At 40.8% G+C, this 15,861-nt stretch overlaps 1 protein-coding gene across 1 annotated transcript; it reads left to right on the top strand.

Annotated features, from left to right (window-relative positions):
• Positions 1 to 2,823: 2,823 nt before the first annotated feature.
• On the top strand, positions 2,824 to 15,859 carry CSRP3 (cysteine and glycine rich protein 3; the record flags this gene model as incomplete). The annotated part of the gene is made up of 6 exons (XM_005427369.2): positions 2,824 to 2,883; positions 8,610 to 8,740; positions 12,456 to 12,624; positions 14,011 to 14,146; positions 14,607 to 14,700; positions 15,792 to 15,859. Coding segments are annotated over exons 2-6 (579 nt in total), but the record flags the coding sequence as incomplete, so codon positions are not given.
• Between the last annotated feature and the right edge of the window lie 2 nt (positions 15,860 to 15,861).

The raw sequence follows: 15,861 nt of genomic DNA, 5'->3' as shown, positions 1-15,861 counted from the left end.
TAAGTAATTCAGTGTAACTTCTGAACTCTTATCAATAGATATTACAATTCCTAAAAACATGTCAGAATGTCAAGTCAGTCACACAGAAACGTGTGTCCAAATGTCACAGAAGTTTCAAACAGGTTCAATCAAACCACTTGAATTTAAATATGGGCAGCAATGTCTCATGTACACTGAAGGAAGAAAAATGAAGACTCCTCATACAGTTCACACTCAGATAACAATAGGTGACAAATTGAATAAAAATACAGAGTATCTGCCTTCCCCGGTGAAATGTGCCTGGTAGACCAACCTGGGATAGGAGAAATGGTAGCAAAGCCCGAGATTCTGGCTTGGACTGCACAAAAAAAATATAATTAGAACAGCTACCACAGTAAAACAAACCCATCTGCTCTTTAATAATGCAAAGTTCTAATACAAAATACACCTGACAGAATATTTCACTATTGAAATATTCCTAAATGAGGAGGAAAGAAGAATGAAAGCGGGAAGAGGGAAGAATTCTCACTAGAGCACTGAATAGAGTTTTATTTTCCAACAAGATAACTGATCTTCCTTATACCTGCTATCAGCTTCATTATGGAAATATAAAGGTAAAGGTTTCAGAAACTTGCATTACTCTGCAGAAACAAAAACCACCCCTTTCATTTCTGAGCACCACAGCTGACAGACTAAGAAACTACAGTATTTAGGCTTGGTGAAATGGTCTTGTCACACATGGTGCTGAGAAAGCTGAGCATGTTTTCTGACTTTCTGCCCAGTGTCCCTTGGCTCCTGACACACTGCAGTTGCTTTTTCACCAGCACTTTTCTTCCTGTGTGCTGGTTTTGCAGGCTGAAAAGCTGCTGCTTTCTCAGCTCTAAGAGTCTCCTGCCCCAGCAGAGCTGCATTTGTCTCTGGCAGCCCAGCTCACTGCTCTTCCCACCTTGCCTCACCTTGCCTGGAACATGCCCTGAGTGCCTGATGAGCTCTGGGGAAGCCCCTCTGATCCCCAGGCTGGCTTTGCTTTGGAGTTGCTGTGTTCCAGCTCTCAGGGCAGGGTTTTAATCTCTTCCATTGATTTATAGAAAACTTCTTTCTCACTCCAGTTCATGCATATGCAATTCTAGTTGCATATCTTGAGTCTTTCCTTCCAATCCCAGGTCCTGCTAACCACAGTTGACATGGAATGATAGGTAATCCCAAGTAACCTGCATAGATCCAGCTGTTCCTTGGAGCTGTAAAGAGCCTTTCAACAATCCTTACAGGGGCACACAGAAATTACACAGCAGCACAGAAATTAGGCAGCACCCAACACCAGGATAACTAAAAGTTCATCACCTGCATTTTTCCCTTCAATCTTGTGCCAAAACCAAAGGGAAAATACATTCTGGGGCAAAAGCTTTCTTCACAGAGCTCCCTGCAGTTGGTTATGGTGCAAATCCATCCAAGTACATGATCTATAAAATAGGAGTGAACATTACAGAAGGTTCATCTCTCTCAAATGTCAGGGGTCCTAATGTAAGTCACCAAGGGTGCAAACACAAAGATTTAAGAAGCTTCTCAGTGCTTCCCATGTATTCCAAGAAGCTTCTCAGTGCTTCCCATGTATTCCAAGAAGCTTCTCAGTGCTTCCCATGTATTCCAAGAACTCCCTCTTGGCCTGCTCCAACCCCTCCTTGCTGCCCTCTTACAAGGAACCCTCATACCCCACACTGCACTGTCCCCTCTGCATTTGGCATTATCTGAAATAGAATAGTTCCATTAACTATCTGGGGAGAACCAACCAGAAGAGATGGAGTCCAGCTCCTCTGCTCAGGAAAGAAATTGTCCTTCAATTTTACACCAAGGACCTGTCTCTGCATTATAAAACCTGTGCCAGACTCAACAGCAAACAGATTTATAGGTTCCTAAGAGTTTTCGCAGCAGCCTCAGCTAACAGACCCCTAAATTCTAAAGTCTGATGTGGATTTGGCATCTAATTTTCTTATGCTTCCATGGAAGTCCCCAAGTTGAGGCTTTCAGCTTGAGAGTTCTGGTGTTTAACCCCTGGGATGGCCCTTTCATATACAGCAAAGTCCATGATCCTGAACAAAGTTGCTAAATTCAGGCATCTGCTCAGAAAAATGAGAATTAGCTTCTAAACCTCAAAATAAAGCCCTGTAAAAAAGTTCACACTTTACTGCCCACATCTCTAACACATCTGCAGCCTCATCCATTTCCAAGGGGCTCAGTCAGGCATGGCAAAGATAACTGCAATAATTACACAGGCTAAATATTATACATATTATCTACCCACCTTAATGCCTAAAACCAGTAAAAAATGAAAGATTTGTGGTAAAAGCATAATGCCCTGTATCCTAGAAGGCAAACCATTTGTATCTCTCAAACCATGAACTGTAGAATGAAATGGTGTTTAGTTTAAAACGGTTGTTTTCCTGGAGGTGCTACAAACAAGTTTTGATGTATTATTATTTTTAACAATTATTTTGGTAAATTACTTTTGGCAAGATGACCATTAATAACGAGATCATCATTTCAAGAACTGTTATTTTATGATTCACATTTAAGCAATGCAGTAGAGCAACTATAAAACTTTAATCTTTATTTCTGATTTGTTAAGCTGCAGTCAGGAATGTCCTTTAGGTGTAATCCGAGGGGCTGCATTGCTGTCCACCTACTCACAAGCAGACATAAGGGAACAAAATGCCAGGCTTTTGTCAGAGGTTATTTTCAGCTTGGTGATAGCAATGGCATTGCTCAGATCCCTGAAACTCTCACTCCCCTCCCCTCCCAGCTTATAGGGCTGGCAGAAGTGGTCACTGCATTTAAAGAGGGCAGGAGCCCCTCCTGTTCAAACGCTTTGAGACCCAAGAAAAGAAGGAGAAAATTCAAGCGAGTCCGGTGAGTAGAATCCCACGGGTTCTGCCAAAAAGGGTTTGGGTATTTTTTTATTTCTAACAGATGACAGAAGCAATTTGTTGCCTGACAAAGAAAACCACTTCTGTAGGTATAGTACAGAAATATGAGTCCTACAGAGCAGTGTTTTAGGTTTGGAGTAGCCAGTAGAAAGAGAGGTTCTTCTGGCTCAGCCAGGCGAGCAGCTACAGGTGCTGCAAGAGCAGGGCTGGGGGGATCCTCATTAGAGACACTCGTTTGGACTAGGCAAGACTGGGTAGCAGAAGTTTCAGAATGTTTAAAAATTTTGTTACAAAGATACAGAATTATTTGTCTGCAAACAGTCAGTCTTTAGAAGGCACATGTACACAGCATACAAATTTGTGTGCTTTCATAATAGTAACCTAGAAGTAAAAAACCAAAACAAATCCCCCAAAATCTTCAACATATTTAATGTTGGTGACCAATTGGTTTCATATCAAATAAGAAGAAAACTTCTGTGCAGACCTGCCAAGAAATGGCTAGCTAAGAATGCAGGATGAAAGAATTATTCCCAAATCCATCATTCAAGCATTCTGAGAGCATGATTGTTCAAATCTTCAGAAAAAAAACCCCACCAAAATTCAAATAAATAAATAAATACATACGTGTTTTTACTATGAAATTTTTTCTGCCTAAAGGTGAAAGTATTTCAGAGAATAAAGCCCTGCACATAGATAAAATAATTCTGTGTCTTACCTCATTCATCACAGCGGTATTTTAAAATCTGTAACACTTTTGCCTGGCACTTAAAGAACTTAGTGTAGGGATAAGCATTTAGAGAAGGATCTTGTGGAAGTAATAGTTAAAGCTGATAGCCCAGGATTAGGCCTGGAAAATTGAATGGGTCATTTGTACAGCAGGATGCAGCTTTCCACAGCTACATGGATCAGACTGAAACATGAGTGTCAATGTACAAGCATGTGAATGTGGGGTGCAGTTGGTTTCTAAGTCAGAATGAAGTACCTTGTTCTAGTGTCAGATACTGTATTTTTTGGAGATGCAATCTTAAATTTCTGCGAAAGTGTTCATCGAGGAAGTTTCAAAGGAAATGTGGCATCACTAGGCTAGAAAATAACAGAAAAAGTGGAAGAACAGAAGTGAAAGCAAGGAAATGGGGCACTATCAGCTCTCAGCAATGCACATGTGCTTCACATCAAGTCAGTTAAAATCTTTTGTTTCAAAGTGCCACGTGTAACTTAGCATGACCACTGTCAATGAAAAATCAGTATTTACTTTCCAGTGTTGTAATTCCCATACCTTGACCTCTCTGTGTTGCTTTACTGCAGAGGTAAGGGGAAAATGCTGGTTATTCTGAGATCGTGGTGGAAGCTCAATGTATGACACTGACTAATAAGATTTACCTTTAGCCACAGCCCGCTGAATGCATCGGAATATCAGAAATACGATTACAAATACATAACAAGATCACATCTCCATCAAATGAGCTCAGGCTTCAAACACAAGCCTTCCCCCTGTTGTGAATCTCTCCTGCTGAGGGAGAAGCATGTTCCACAAGGGCCTGGATTTTGACAGAAACACCTCCAGGCTGTTCGAGATGCAGTGGCATCTCAAATACAGACACATCAAAAGAAAACCTCACTGTGAATGTCAGTTGCAGAGAAAAACCACAGCAGCATTTTATTGCTATTATATAAAGGAGGACATATCTTGTTAAACCCACGGTGCTGGTGGGGTGAGTACCACTAGGGACGGTCAAATGAGTCATGGTGGTCACAGGACAGGTCACAGCAGAGAGCTGTGATTAGATACCAGAGTGAAGTTCTGGCTGCACTGGCATTCTCACAGACTTCAGCTGGGAAACAAATTTAAAATATGGCCTTGATACTTTGCATTTCAATGTAAACAGCGATGTGTGAGGTTTGTATTTTTATTGCTCGCGTGTTAGGTAAAGAATCAAGGAATGAGTTTTCTTATCCTCTGAGTCTAGACCAAGCAGCTTAGCTGGGATTAAAATGCAGAGACGTGCAAGGCACACCCTGCCCACCACTCCCCACTCAGCACTTCTACTGCCAGTGGTCACAAAGACCAATATTCCCTATTCTGTTTATCCCTTTCAAAGCCATCCTGCAGCACATGTGGCAAAGAGATAACCCTGCCAGCCACACAAAACACAACTCTGCAGTCCATTCAGATAAGACCTGAGCTCTAGACTGTCAAATGCATGAGCACATAGAAGGGAAAACCTTGTGTTTAGTAAGGAAGCACCAGAATAAATTTCAATTAATCCATTAATTAATTACATTTTTCACCTGCAGCACAGTCAGGCATTAGCACTGCCTTTAACTCCTCCACATTTCATCAGGCCCGTACTGCATCCACCACCCATTTAGATCAATGGATCAAAATACATTTTTGGATTTTATCCTTATTAATGGCACTTTGATTAGAGAGAGACCCTCTGTGGCAGTGATGTGACATCCAGATTTGGACGCTATGACTAACAGCCCAAAAAAGACAGCTCACAACTGTGCAGAGCATACCAACACTTCAAAGGCTTCCTTGCTCCAAGCCCAACCTACAAAGTAGTGATACAAGCTCTAAGTCATGGGAGGCATGAATCCTTGGCTGCACATCTGATGTATAAATTCTGCTCCATATAGAAGCTACATTCTGAAGAATGACACAAACTGCTGAACAGCATTTGAGCAAGGCCAAGAACACTTCTCCAGCTTAACAGCACCCTGAGCACCCACACGTCACAACTAACACTCACAAGTTTCTGTGTCACACATTTCTTACCTTTAGGATCAGTCTGCTCTACTTCCCACCTGATCACCAGAATATAACAAGTACCATGTGAGGAGCAGATATGAAAAGCTAACCAGACTAAGACAACAAAGTTCAGGGAATCTCATGGGGGTTTAGACACTGACATCCAATGAAATTATGGGAAGTGGAGACTTTGGATCTATTTTTTACTGATGACAAATGGGAGACCGAGGTCTATTTCTATTGAAAGGATGGAGCTTTATCCACTGTATAATTTAATGAGTACAAAACTGTGAGTGCCACACCCCCTGTGGAGATTACCTTCTCAGGTGACCCTGCTGCACAGGCAGCATCCCCAGGGATGGCCAGTCAGCTCCAGAAGGATGAACAAAGCCCAGACAGGAAAATCACAGATGTGCCCTGGCCCCTCACCCAGCTGTTCCTCCAGCCAGCACAGACATCATGGCATGCACTGCTGTTCTTACACCAGCATCCTTACATAAATATTTCTGCCATGCCTTTCTTCTTTCTCCTACAGCTTCCCATCAGGTGATGCCAAAAAAACATGGAAAATGTGTATGCATGCCCAGTCATGTTACTATAATTAGCCTCAGGAACAATGATCCTTCTAAGAGCTTTAACCACAGCTCTTGACAGCACAAGGTTCACTATCATACTTTATCAGACTTTTTCAGAGATTATTTTTTCCCCTTCAGCTGATGATGTAATTGGAGTTACTTTCCAACAACTATCCTTGCTGCCACACTTTTGGAGGCTTGGTGTGCCTTTGAGGAGACCTAAGAGAGAGGAAGCAGCTTTACAAAGACCAGAGGTACAAACCACTCTCCTCCCAGCCAGCTGTCAGCGCTGCCTCAGCTGGGAAGGGATTCCACTGGAAACCTGATTTGAAAGAGAACACAGTAGACACAAAAATCTCCTTTTAATTTTCAAGGAAGTGTCACAAAACTGTTTTTTATCCACAGCTGCTCTTCCTTCTTTTAAAATGTTTGAAGCATCATTTGAACTGTTTTCATAAGAGAAAGAAAAAATGGCACCAATACAAAAGTGCTTTAAAAGCAGAAGAAAATATAGAATGGCAGAGTGAGAATAAGATTTTACCTACATGAAAGATTCCTTTATCTCACATTTAAAAGAAATTGAAAAACTAATTTAACAGTGCTGTTCAGTGAAGGCTTCACTGAGTGAGAGAAATCAAATTCATCATTTGTTCATTGTGCCCAGTTAGTTTTGTTCCTTATTTCAGCTACATCAGTTTTTTTTGCTTCTCACTTATTACATTACAGATAAACAGAGTTAGAAGAAAGCTGAGTTTTCATTTCTTTTTCAGCACCATTACTCTTTTGGAACTGCCAGAGCAGTTCTGCTCCTGAGCAGCCTCCCAAGAGAGCTGGGAGGGTCTGGAAGAGATTAATGATGCTGCTGCTATGTGACAGCAAAAGGCTAAGGCAGGGCTGGCTGAGCTGGGGAGGGTGTTCAGCTGAGCAGAAATCAGCCTTACAAAGAGGAGGAGAGGCTGGACCTCGCACGAGGATGACAGGTACACTGTCCAATGAAGGCAGCAGTCACAACAGTGACTATTGAATTACATGGGGTTAAGGATATGCTAATAACTGCTGTGGTGAGGCAGAGATGTTTGGATGTGCTGGTATCTGCACAGTCATCAAACACAGACTGCAAAACCTGCCCCCATTGCCATGTCTCAACTGCTACTGTCTCAGTGTGTGTCCCTTCCTTTTGCTGGACAGATAACTCTTTCATACCACTGCAGGATTTTTGGTCTCAGCTGTCAGAAAGGATTCCCCTCAGGGTGCAGAGCTGGCATGTAGACATTGTTCATTTCATTCGGAAATTCAGAAGTGCAGAAGTCACTGAGATGATGATAAGCACAGGACATTAGTCCAATGTAAATATATAGTAAAATGTTAGTCTAAAATGCAACTAATTGAAAATACCAGCTCTGTTACATTACTGCTGTGATAAATTCCCCTCCCTCTATCACCTGACCTCAGAAGGAAAATCTCAGGTAGCATGCCATGATTTGGCCTTCAAAATCCTCCTCTTAGTTACCTTTTGGTGAATTTAATCAAACACAAATAGCACACGCAGGCTTCAAAATAACTATAATAAGAAGGTGACTGGTTTTCCAAGAAGGAGGAGGAAGGCCCGTGCCAGGAGCTTGGAATAACCTGATAATTTGGTGTGCAGATGACAAGATGACGTCCCAGTCTTTCCAGAAACGACTCGAACAAGAAAACAGAAGGGCAGACTGGGGGCTGGGGTTGTTCCAGGTGTGTGACAGAACAATCACAGGGAAAAGCACTCAGCCTGACATCAGGAGACCTGGGCTGGGCTCCTGCCCTCCTGTGTGACCTTGGCAAGGCACTCCAGTGCTAACTGGAATAGCAAGAACTGGAATAGAAACCATGGCTCTTTTTTTTCTCTGATGTTTAGATTTTAAACGCAATTGACAAAGAAAAAAACCCACACCTTAAGCACCTCAGGAACCTGTCCATTATTACTTTACAATAGCTGTGCAGCACAGAGATCTTGTGGCTGTTTCATGAGGAACTCAGAAAAGGTTATGTTGGAGTACAGGAAAGGGCAGTGTTGAAAGAAAATGACTATTTGATGGAAAACAAACCCTAGATCCTCTTTTCCAGGAGAGGGTTGAGCGATCCTAGCACCTTTTCACTGACACACCTCGCAATCATTTCACATATTTACCATCACAATATACCAAGCTAAGGGATTTAGACTGTCCTTGTCCCCAAAGCACCAAGGTAGCACCCTCAATTCTGCTACCCAGACAGGTATAAAGTATATTGCAAGCATGCAGTAGCAGTTGACTGGAGAAGGAAGAATTTTTTTTAAGTCAAGCTGTTCCATTTAAAAGAATTCACATTTGCTGTTGCATTTATTTATGTAATTTGATTTTCTAGGTTAACCCTTCAGATCAGGATGCCGAACTGGGGTGGAGGAGCCAAGTGTGGGGCCTGTGAAAAGACAGTGTACCATGCTGAGGAAATCCAGTGCAATGGAAGGAGTTTCCACAAGTCATGCTTCCTCTGCAGTAAGCTGGGCTGAATGGTTTAACATCACAGCACCCCCATAGCTCTGTATAACTCTTCCAATAAAGTCAGAACATTTATTTTTGTATTACTTGGCAGACAGTTTTGCTGCCTTTTACCTGGAGCAATCTGCCTCTTGTGCTCCTGGCCTTTCTTTGTCCAAACATGAGAGGATTTTGTCAGGGACATGAAGGTACTGCAGAATCACAGTATCTAAGTCCATCTCCAGGACATCCTTCCTTCTGTCCCACAATGTGGCACACCACAGGTTTGCTTCAGGTTAAAAAGCCCAGCAGAACTAAACAAACAGCACTCATCAGACAGAAGGATGATTACTTCTTTACTTTTAGGAGATTATTAGTTTCACAGTGCATCCTGACTAATTTGTTTCACACCAAAAAGCTGAAGGACCCTGGTGTCATCAAAACCCCCCACCAACACTCTGCATGTACCTCAGCCTCCTTTCCATATTTCACGTAGTCCCATTTCACTTACTCTTCCCCTCCACACTCCTCTGTGATGTTTGGCTTCCAGGAATTTTGCTTTCTCTGCAAAAGAGGCAGAAATTTGTAAAAAAAAATCATTTCAGAGAGAAGGTACCAATTCAGCTCTGTTTGGCCTTTGTGGAGAGGGAGAGAGCAAACAATTTGCTAAGAACTAAAGATAGCTGAAGAGTTTATCTTGCAGACAATACTTGGGATTGGTACCTTTGCAGTACAACTCCCAGTGTGACAGTTTAGGAGCCACTGAATCCAATTTTCTCCCTCCCTTTCTGGAGGGATAGAGAGTTCTTATTTGGAGGCATCAGACTAATTTTACATGCTTAGCTGATACAGAGCAGTTCTTTGCAGAATGAGACCAAAGGACACACCTGAGCTGTCTTTGCCTTTCTCCAGGCACCCTAAAAATGATGCCTAAAAGTCCAAATGATGCCTTTAGTGATGCCTAAAAGGCCATGTAAGAAAGGATTCCCTCAAAAAATTTTCAGTTAACTGACAACCTTCAGCTAATTCTTACAGAAGGGTAAAAGGAAAATCTCAGTCTCAACTAAAACTTTCTTAATGCTTCCATGTTCTGCCTATAACAATAAATAGTAAATAAAAATAAAGATCTGCCCTAATGGAGCATAGTTATGAATATTTCTCAAGTGTAGTCTTTGTTCTTAGTACAACTGAATTATTTTCTTTTAGCGATTCATGATAAACAACTTACAGTCATTAGGTCTATCAAATATTTGGTTTGTTGTGGAGCTTTTCTTGGTTGGTTGGTGGTGTATTTTGTTGTGGGGTCTTTTTTTTTTTTTGCTTGTTTGTTTGGTTTTTTTTTTTAATGTTCCTTTATTTGCCCCTTATTTTAAGTCTGAATTAATTATTAATAGGTTAGACACTAAAAATAGTATTCCCATCAGAAATATGTTTAAGGTCAAAACCTGAAGATGCATCTAAATTGCCCAGCTGGCATATGAAAGGTATGTTAATTGGCTATACTTTCCCCCACAATTCACATACACTATTCAGCAGCTCTGGATGCCTCGGGATCATGTATCACATTCATGGGCTTTTCTATGAACCATTTATAGGATTTCATTTCTCAACAGAAGGAAACCAATTCTCCCCAGCCTAAACTCAGGCATGGAAACAGTTAGTTTAGCTGCATTTTTGTACATTTCTATATAAAACTATTTCAAATATATCCTCTGTTTCATATTATATTTGACCAGGTACACAAAGCACATCAGTATTTTTTGACCAAAGAGTTCAATTTCAGCAGAATTATAAACAACTCAAAGCAACCTGTTAACAAAGGAAGAATCAGACAAGCTAAATTATTTATACCACTCTCCTGCCTTTTGCATTCACATGAATATTGAAAGAAAAATCTGTTTCCAGCAACCCCTCCTTTCCATGCAGACTCCTGTTTACCTGCAGACTGATGTTTCACTGACAGCTTTCACCCAAAGTGCAGCTGTGGTGGACATTTGGCAGGATCTCATGCCATCAACCTGGATCTCCTCAGTGCAGGCGGGAGAACAGGATCTGTTGGCAGATGACAGGTCTCAAAGTTATTTCAACAGTAGCACTTCAAGGGCTTTTGCTCCATCTGTCGTGGTGAATTGATACCCTCTCCCTAAGGTACCAGAAATAGAAACACTATCTACTGCTAGAGTTTCCATCATCCCTTAACTCCCTTAGCAAATACAATTATCATCTCAAAGCAAGAGTGTAGTACAGAAGTGCCTCATTTTACTTCTGTTAACTATAAAGGTCTTTGCAAATTATTTCTCCCTCCATGCAACACAGGGAGGAGGAAAGCCACAAAGATAACCACAGAGTTGGGGATGTATAACTAGTTATACTGCCCCTTAACAGCAACCTGGTCTGGGGGTTGGAACTGATCTTTTAAGTCCCTTCCAACCCAAACCAATCTAGGAGTCTATAATTAAAGCTGCAGAGGTTCCAGGATGTAAATTCCCTGTGGTAGATAAATTGGATTCAGAGGAGGACATTTAAAGTAAAACATGGGGGAAAGCGGCTAATCAAACCCTCAGGTAGCTCCTCCAGAGCTTGCACTTCAGGCCACTTTCAATAATTCTGTATTTCACAGCTTTCTGTTGCAAACCTGAACCCAGCAACTTTGTTTTCCAAGCTATCCATAGCCCATGACTGGAATGCTCTCTGAAGGGAAGCATTTGTTCTAAGGAACCTGGAGAGAAAGTTCTTGCCTATTTTTTCCCCACTTCTAATCAACCACTGTTGAACATGAACAGTTTGTGAGAAGTACTGAAATAGTAATTTTTTAGCATACTGGAAAATCCTGGTTTTCAAGAGAGACTCTGAACTGAAACATCTTCCTCTCTTGCTCTGTGGGGTGGAGACTGTCTCACACTAAGTTCCCCAAGTGGTGCAGCAAACACAGGCATACACTCCTCACTAAGTAGTGAGGAGTGTAGCTACTGTATTTTTTCCCCATTCATTATTAGAGGACATAATTTGTATTTGTATTCCCTGATGAAAGCTGGGCATTCCTATGACACCTTCTGTCCAAAAGTCTGCCAGACCTTTCTTAGTGAGCTAAGCTAAGCTGTCATTCTCTGCACCAAAGATGATTTGTAAGAGCACTGTTTGGGAATGGCTACAGCCACACTCCTGTCATCCTGGAGGAAGTCTGACAGAGCTGACACTTGCTTTGCCTTGGTGCCACAGCTCCAACAAACAAATAATGATAAAAAACCCCAACATGTCCTGTCTGACTCCAGACAGGAGTCAATGTTAAACCCTCTCTCAGAAACACACCACGTTAAAATAGCCTGGGCTGAGCTGAGAAAGCCACCACAGACTCAGAGCAAGTATTCTGAAAAGGCCAGATCAATGTCCCTGCAACCTTCTTTCCGCCCTTTTTTAAGGTTTGGGAGTTCAGGATGCCCAATTTCAAACTCAAGCCCATTTTAAGCTTCACAGATCCAGATTTCCCTGGGGCTACAGGATAACTTCAAAGCGGCAAAAGAAGAACAGGTTATGTGCACACACACATACCTTCCCCTCACTTCAGCAACAGCTCAGTCAAGTTTTATACTGACAAGTTTTATACTGACAGGCTCCTTTCCCCACGTTTTTAAAGCTAAACAAAAAGAAATACTAACTGCAATTATTTTAAACCACATAAATTCAAATTTGAAAAGGCAAATGCTGATATGTGCCTTTCTCTCCCTGTTTTCAGTGGCTTGCAGGAAGGCTCTGGACAGCACAACAGTAGCAGCTCATGAATCTGAAATTTACTGCAAAACTTGTTATGGGAGAAAATATGGCCCCAAAGGGGTTGGCTTCGGACAAGGGGCTGGATGCCTCAGCACTGACACTGGAGACCACCTGGGCTTGAACCTGCAGCAGTGAGTCAAACCCCAGTGACAGCTCCTTTTTCTGATCCTACTTGTCTCTTACCAGGGTGTTGTATATATTTCATTCTGTTTCCATAACAACAACTAGCATAAGGATCAGAGCAGACTTTCCTACACCCTTTCCTTCCATAGACACTGTAATTTACAGTTTTTAATGATGCTCAGTCTCTTTAAACCTCCTTTACAAATTATACGCTTCTTCAACAGGTAATTATTCTGCAGAAGCAGCCTTTATATGCCACCACACATGTAAATATTCACTGCAATTGTAATCTGCCATTTGTAGCACAGTGGTAAAGTCATACTGACCATAGAAAAGGATTTTTTCTTTTTCCTGTTAGAGGCAGTTAATACATACAGTTAATGTTTTACTCTTAGAGAAATAATCACACTACCCCATACTGTTAGCGCTCCTCTCAATGGGGGAAATAACATTTCCAACATTTCTCAATGGGGGAAATAACATTATCCTCCCTGTGGTTCTAATAACACTTACAAGCACACTGAGAATGTGTTTGAACAAAAAAAAAAAATTCTAATGGGATACCATCTTCCAAAAGCACATAATTAGCTCTGACAGTTCATTTTTATAGGATTTTCCTGCAATTCTCAAAGTTGCACATTTCTACATCAACAATGCTTCTTCTTCCCTCTGGTGGTCTACTATAAAGAAACCAATTAACCTATATGCTGCGCAGGAAATAAAAGCTTAAACCATGTATTTAATGTAGCTCCTTGTGCCATACAAATCCATTACGGGCAGAGCTCTGCACCCAATGCATGTGGATAAAATGAACTGTTTCAGTCCCACCATCTGGTAATTCAGAAATCATTCTGTGAAAGGCTTTATGCACAAAGATTTAAAGCACAAAGACCAGAAATAAAAAACAAAGCTACTTTTCTGATGTCTTTTTGACCCTAGGCCAGGTAAGAACCACAGTTCCCTGTCCAAATATTTCACTGCCTAATGAAACTACGGCATGCAAAACCTGAATTTTTATTTTCAGTTTGATGAGTACCAGCAGATAACCAGTTACAGACTAGAGACATCTTCTCCTTTTATTTTCCCTGTTGCCTCTCAATGAAAGAAAATTGGTTTTTACTTCAATTTTCATTAAATATAATCTTTTGTGCATGTGGCTGTTGCCAGCTCCATGTATTTAGCCCAGAACAGGTAATATCAGAGCTTACAGTATCAGATTCTCAATCATACAACACAGAATTCAATAGAATACTTTGATTTTCTTCTTTTTTTATCCCCTTTTGCATGTCAGAGATGAGCCATTTAGTATTTTTTATGCCTTACTAAAAAAATAATTAAATCCTTTTTCTAAAGAAGATAACATTTTTAAGCAGCTTTAAAAACTTCTGTTTTAGGGGGTCACCAAAGCCGGCTCGCTCCTCAACACCAACTAATGCTTCAAAGTTTGCCAAAAAGACGGTAGATGTGGATAAATGTCCCCGTTGTGGCAAATCAGTGTATGCTGCAGAAAAGATCATGGGAGGAGGAAAAGTAAGTAGTGACTTCAGCACTAGGAAAATAAACCCCATCATTTTATAATGGTGAGAAACTACAGCCAAAGGTCCTCGATAATTTAAATTTTCATTCATAAAGAAAACACAAGGATGAATTTGCAAATTGGTACAACGGGTTTAAAATCTTGTACTTTTTGTAAATATTTTTCAATTTTTTGCTTCTTACTGATGTCTGAGGACCAAGCACAGATTACTGTACAAGCTGGCTTTTCCTCCATCTCTGGGTATATTTATAAACATTTATGTGTAGTGGCAATTGAAGACATATCAGAAAATGTAACTGAAAAAAGGCTAACCCAGAATGACTAAAAATGGAAGCCACAAGATCTACAATTGAATTTTATCCTTTCCACACCACACAAAGCAGTACTTTGTTTCTTGTACCTGCTGGCTGTGCACTTTCTGTGCCACACAATGAATTGTCTCCCCTTGCTCAGCCTTGGCACAAGACCTGCTTCCGCTGCGCCATTTGTGGGAAGAGTTTAGAATCCACGAATGTCACAGACAAGGATGGAGAGCTCTACTGTAAAGGTGAGAGTTGAAGAGAGTTGAACTGGGCTACAGAGTCAATCTAAAGTTACTCTCTTTAGACCTAGGATTGCCATTGTGATTTACCTTGCTGTACTCCTAACACCCCCAGGAAATTTAATTTTTGTCCTTTTTTAACAACCTTCTGAAAGCGAAGAGCTATGGTAACATTGCATTGCAGCTTCTACTATTAACACTTAAATTTTAAATGTTACAGTTGGGACAACCTCTCAAACCTGTCAGATCTTCTAAGACCACTGGCCATATCTGCTGGGCAGGCTCTTGTACCTGCACAGTCTCATTCACTAAAATAAAAAATCCACTAAGATACAGATCTTTGGTCCTCCAAATCAGAATTCTTGCCAGTAAAGTTTTAAAGATACTTCCACAGCATTGGTAGCACAGAAGATAATGCAAAAATGGTAAATTACACATCTAGATGTTCTTCTCAGATTCACGAAGTCCACAGAATTCACTCAACTCCTAGAAATAGCTTAAGGGGGGAAAAAAAGTACATGAAGCTTTTATATACAAAGCTAAACTTTACAGAGAACCCTAAAGAAGAATATTGGAGTTCTGTGACTTTGGGTACAGTCTGTCAACCACAAGAGGATCAAATTGGCATATTTGGAGAAATATGCTCACCATCACCACTTAGCAGAGTTGTGATAAACAACTATGCACACATTAACCAATAAAGAGTTCAAATGGAATGACTTAAATGCCCATCAAGTTTCTGGATTATGCTCCAGTTCTTCTTAAAAATCTCTGGCTTACTCTCTATTACTCATCAGACCAAGTTTTACTGAGCATTTTCAGATAGGAAAGTAGCTTTAATGAAACTATTACTTAGATCTAAAAAAATAGATAATTTCTTAACTTTCTTTGAGATCACCAGATGCAACTTCTGTGTAATTCAAATATGTAATACCAGCCTCCCTATTAAGACCTGGATAAACTTATGGGAAATACACTATTTCAGACTTCCTTCCCTTTTATCAACTTAAATTTGATAATTTAAAAATGAAAACCAAAAGACATTTACCTCTGAGAGCCTTCAGAGTATCATTTACCTCCCACTCCTTCTTTTGCAGTTTGCTATGCAAAAAACTTCGGTCCCAAAGGAATTGGGTTTGGTGGCCTCACTCAAGTGGAAAAGAAAGA

This window comes from Geospiza fortis, unplaced genomic scaffold (genome assembly GCF_000277835.1).
Source record: "Geospiza fortis unplaced genomic scaffold, GeoFor_1.0 scaffold165, whole genome shotgun sequence".
NCBI classification, from domain to species: domain Eukaryota; kingdom Metazoa; phylum Chordata; class Aves; order Passeriformes; family Thraupidae; genus Geospiza; species Geospiza fortis.
This window is presented reverse-complemented; position numbering and strand designations above follow the sequence as displayed.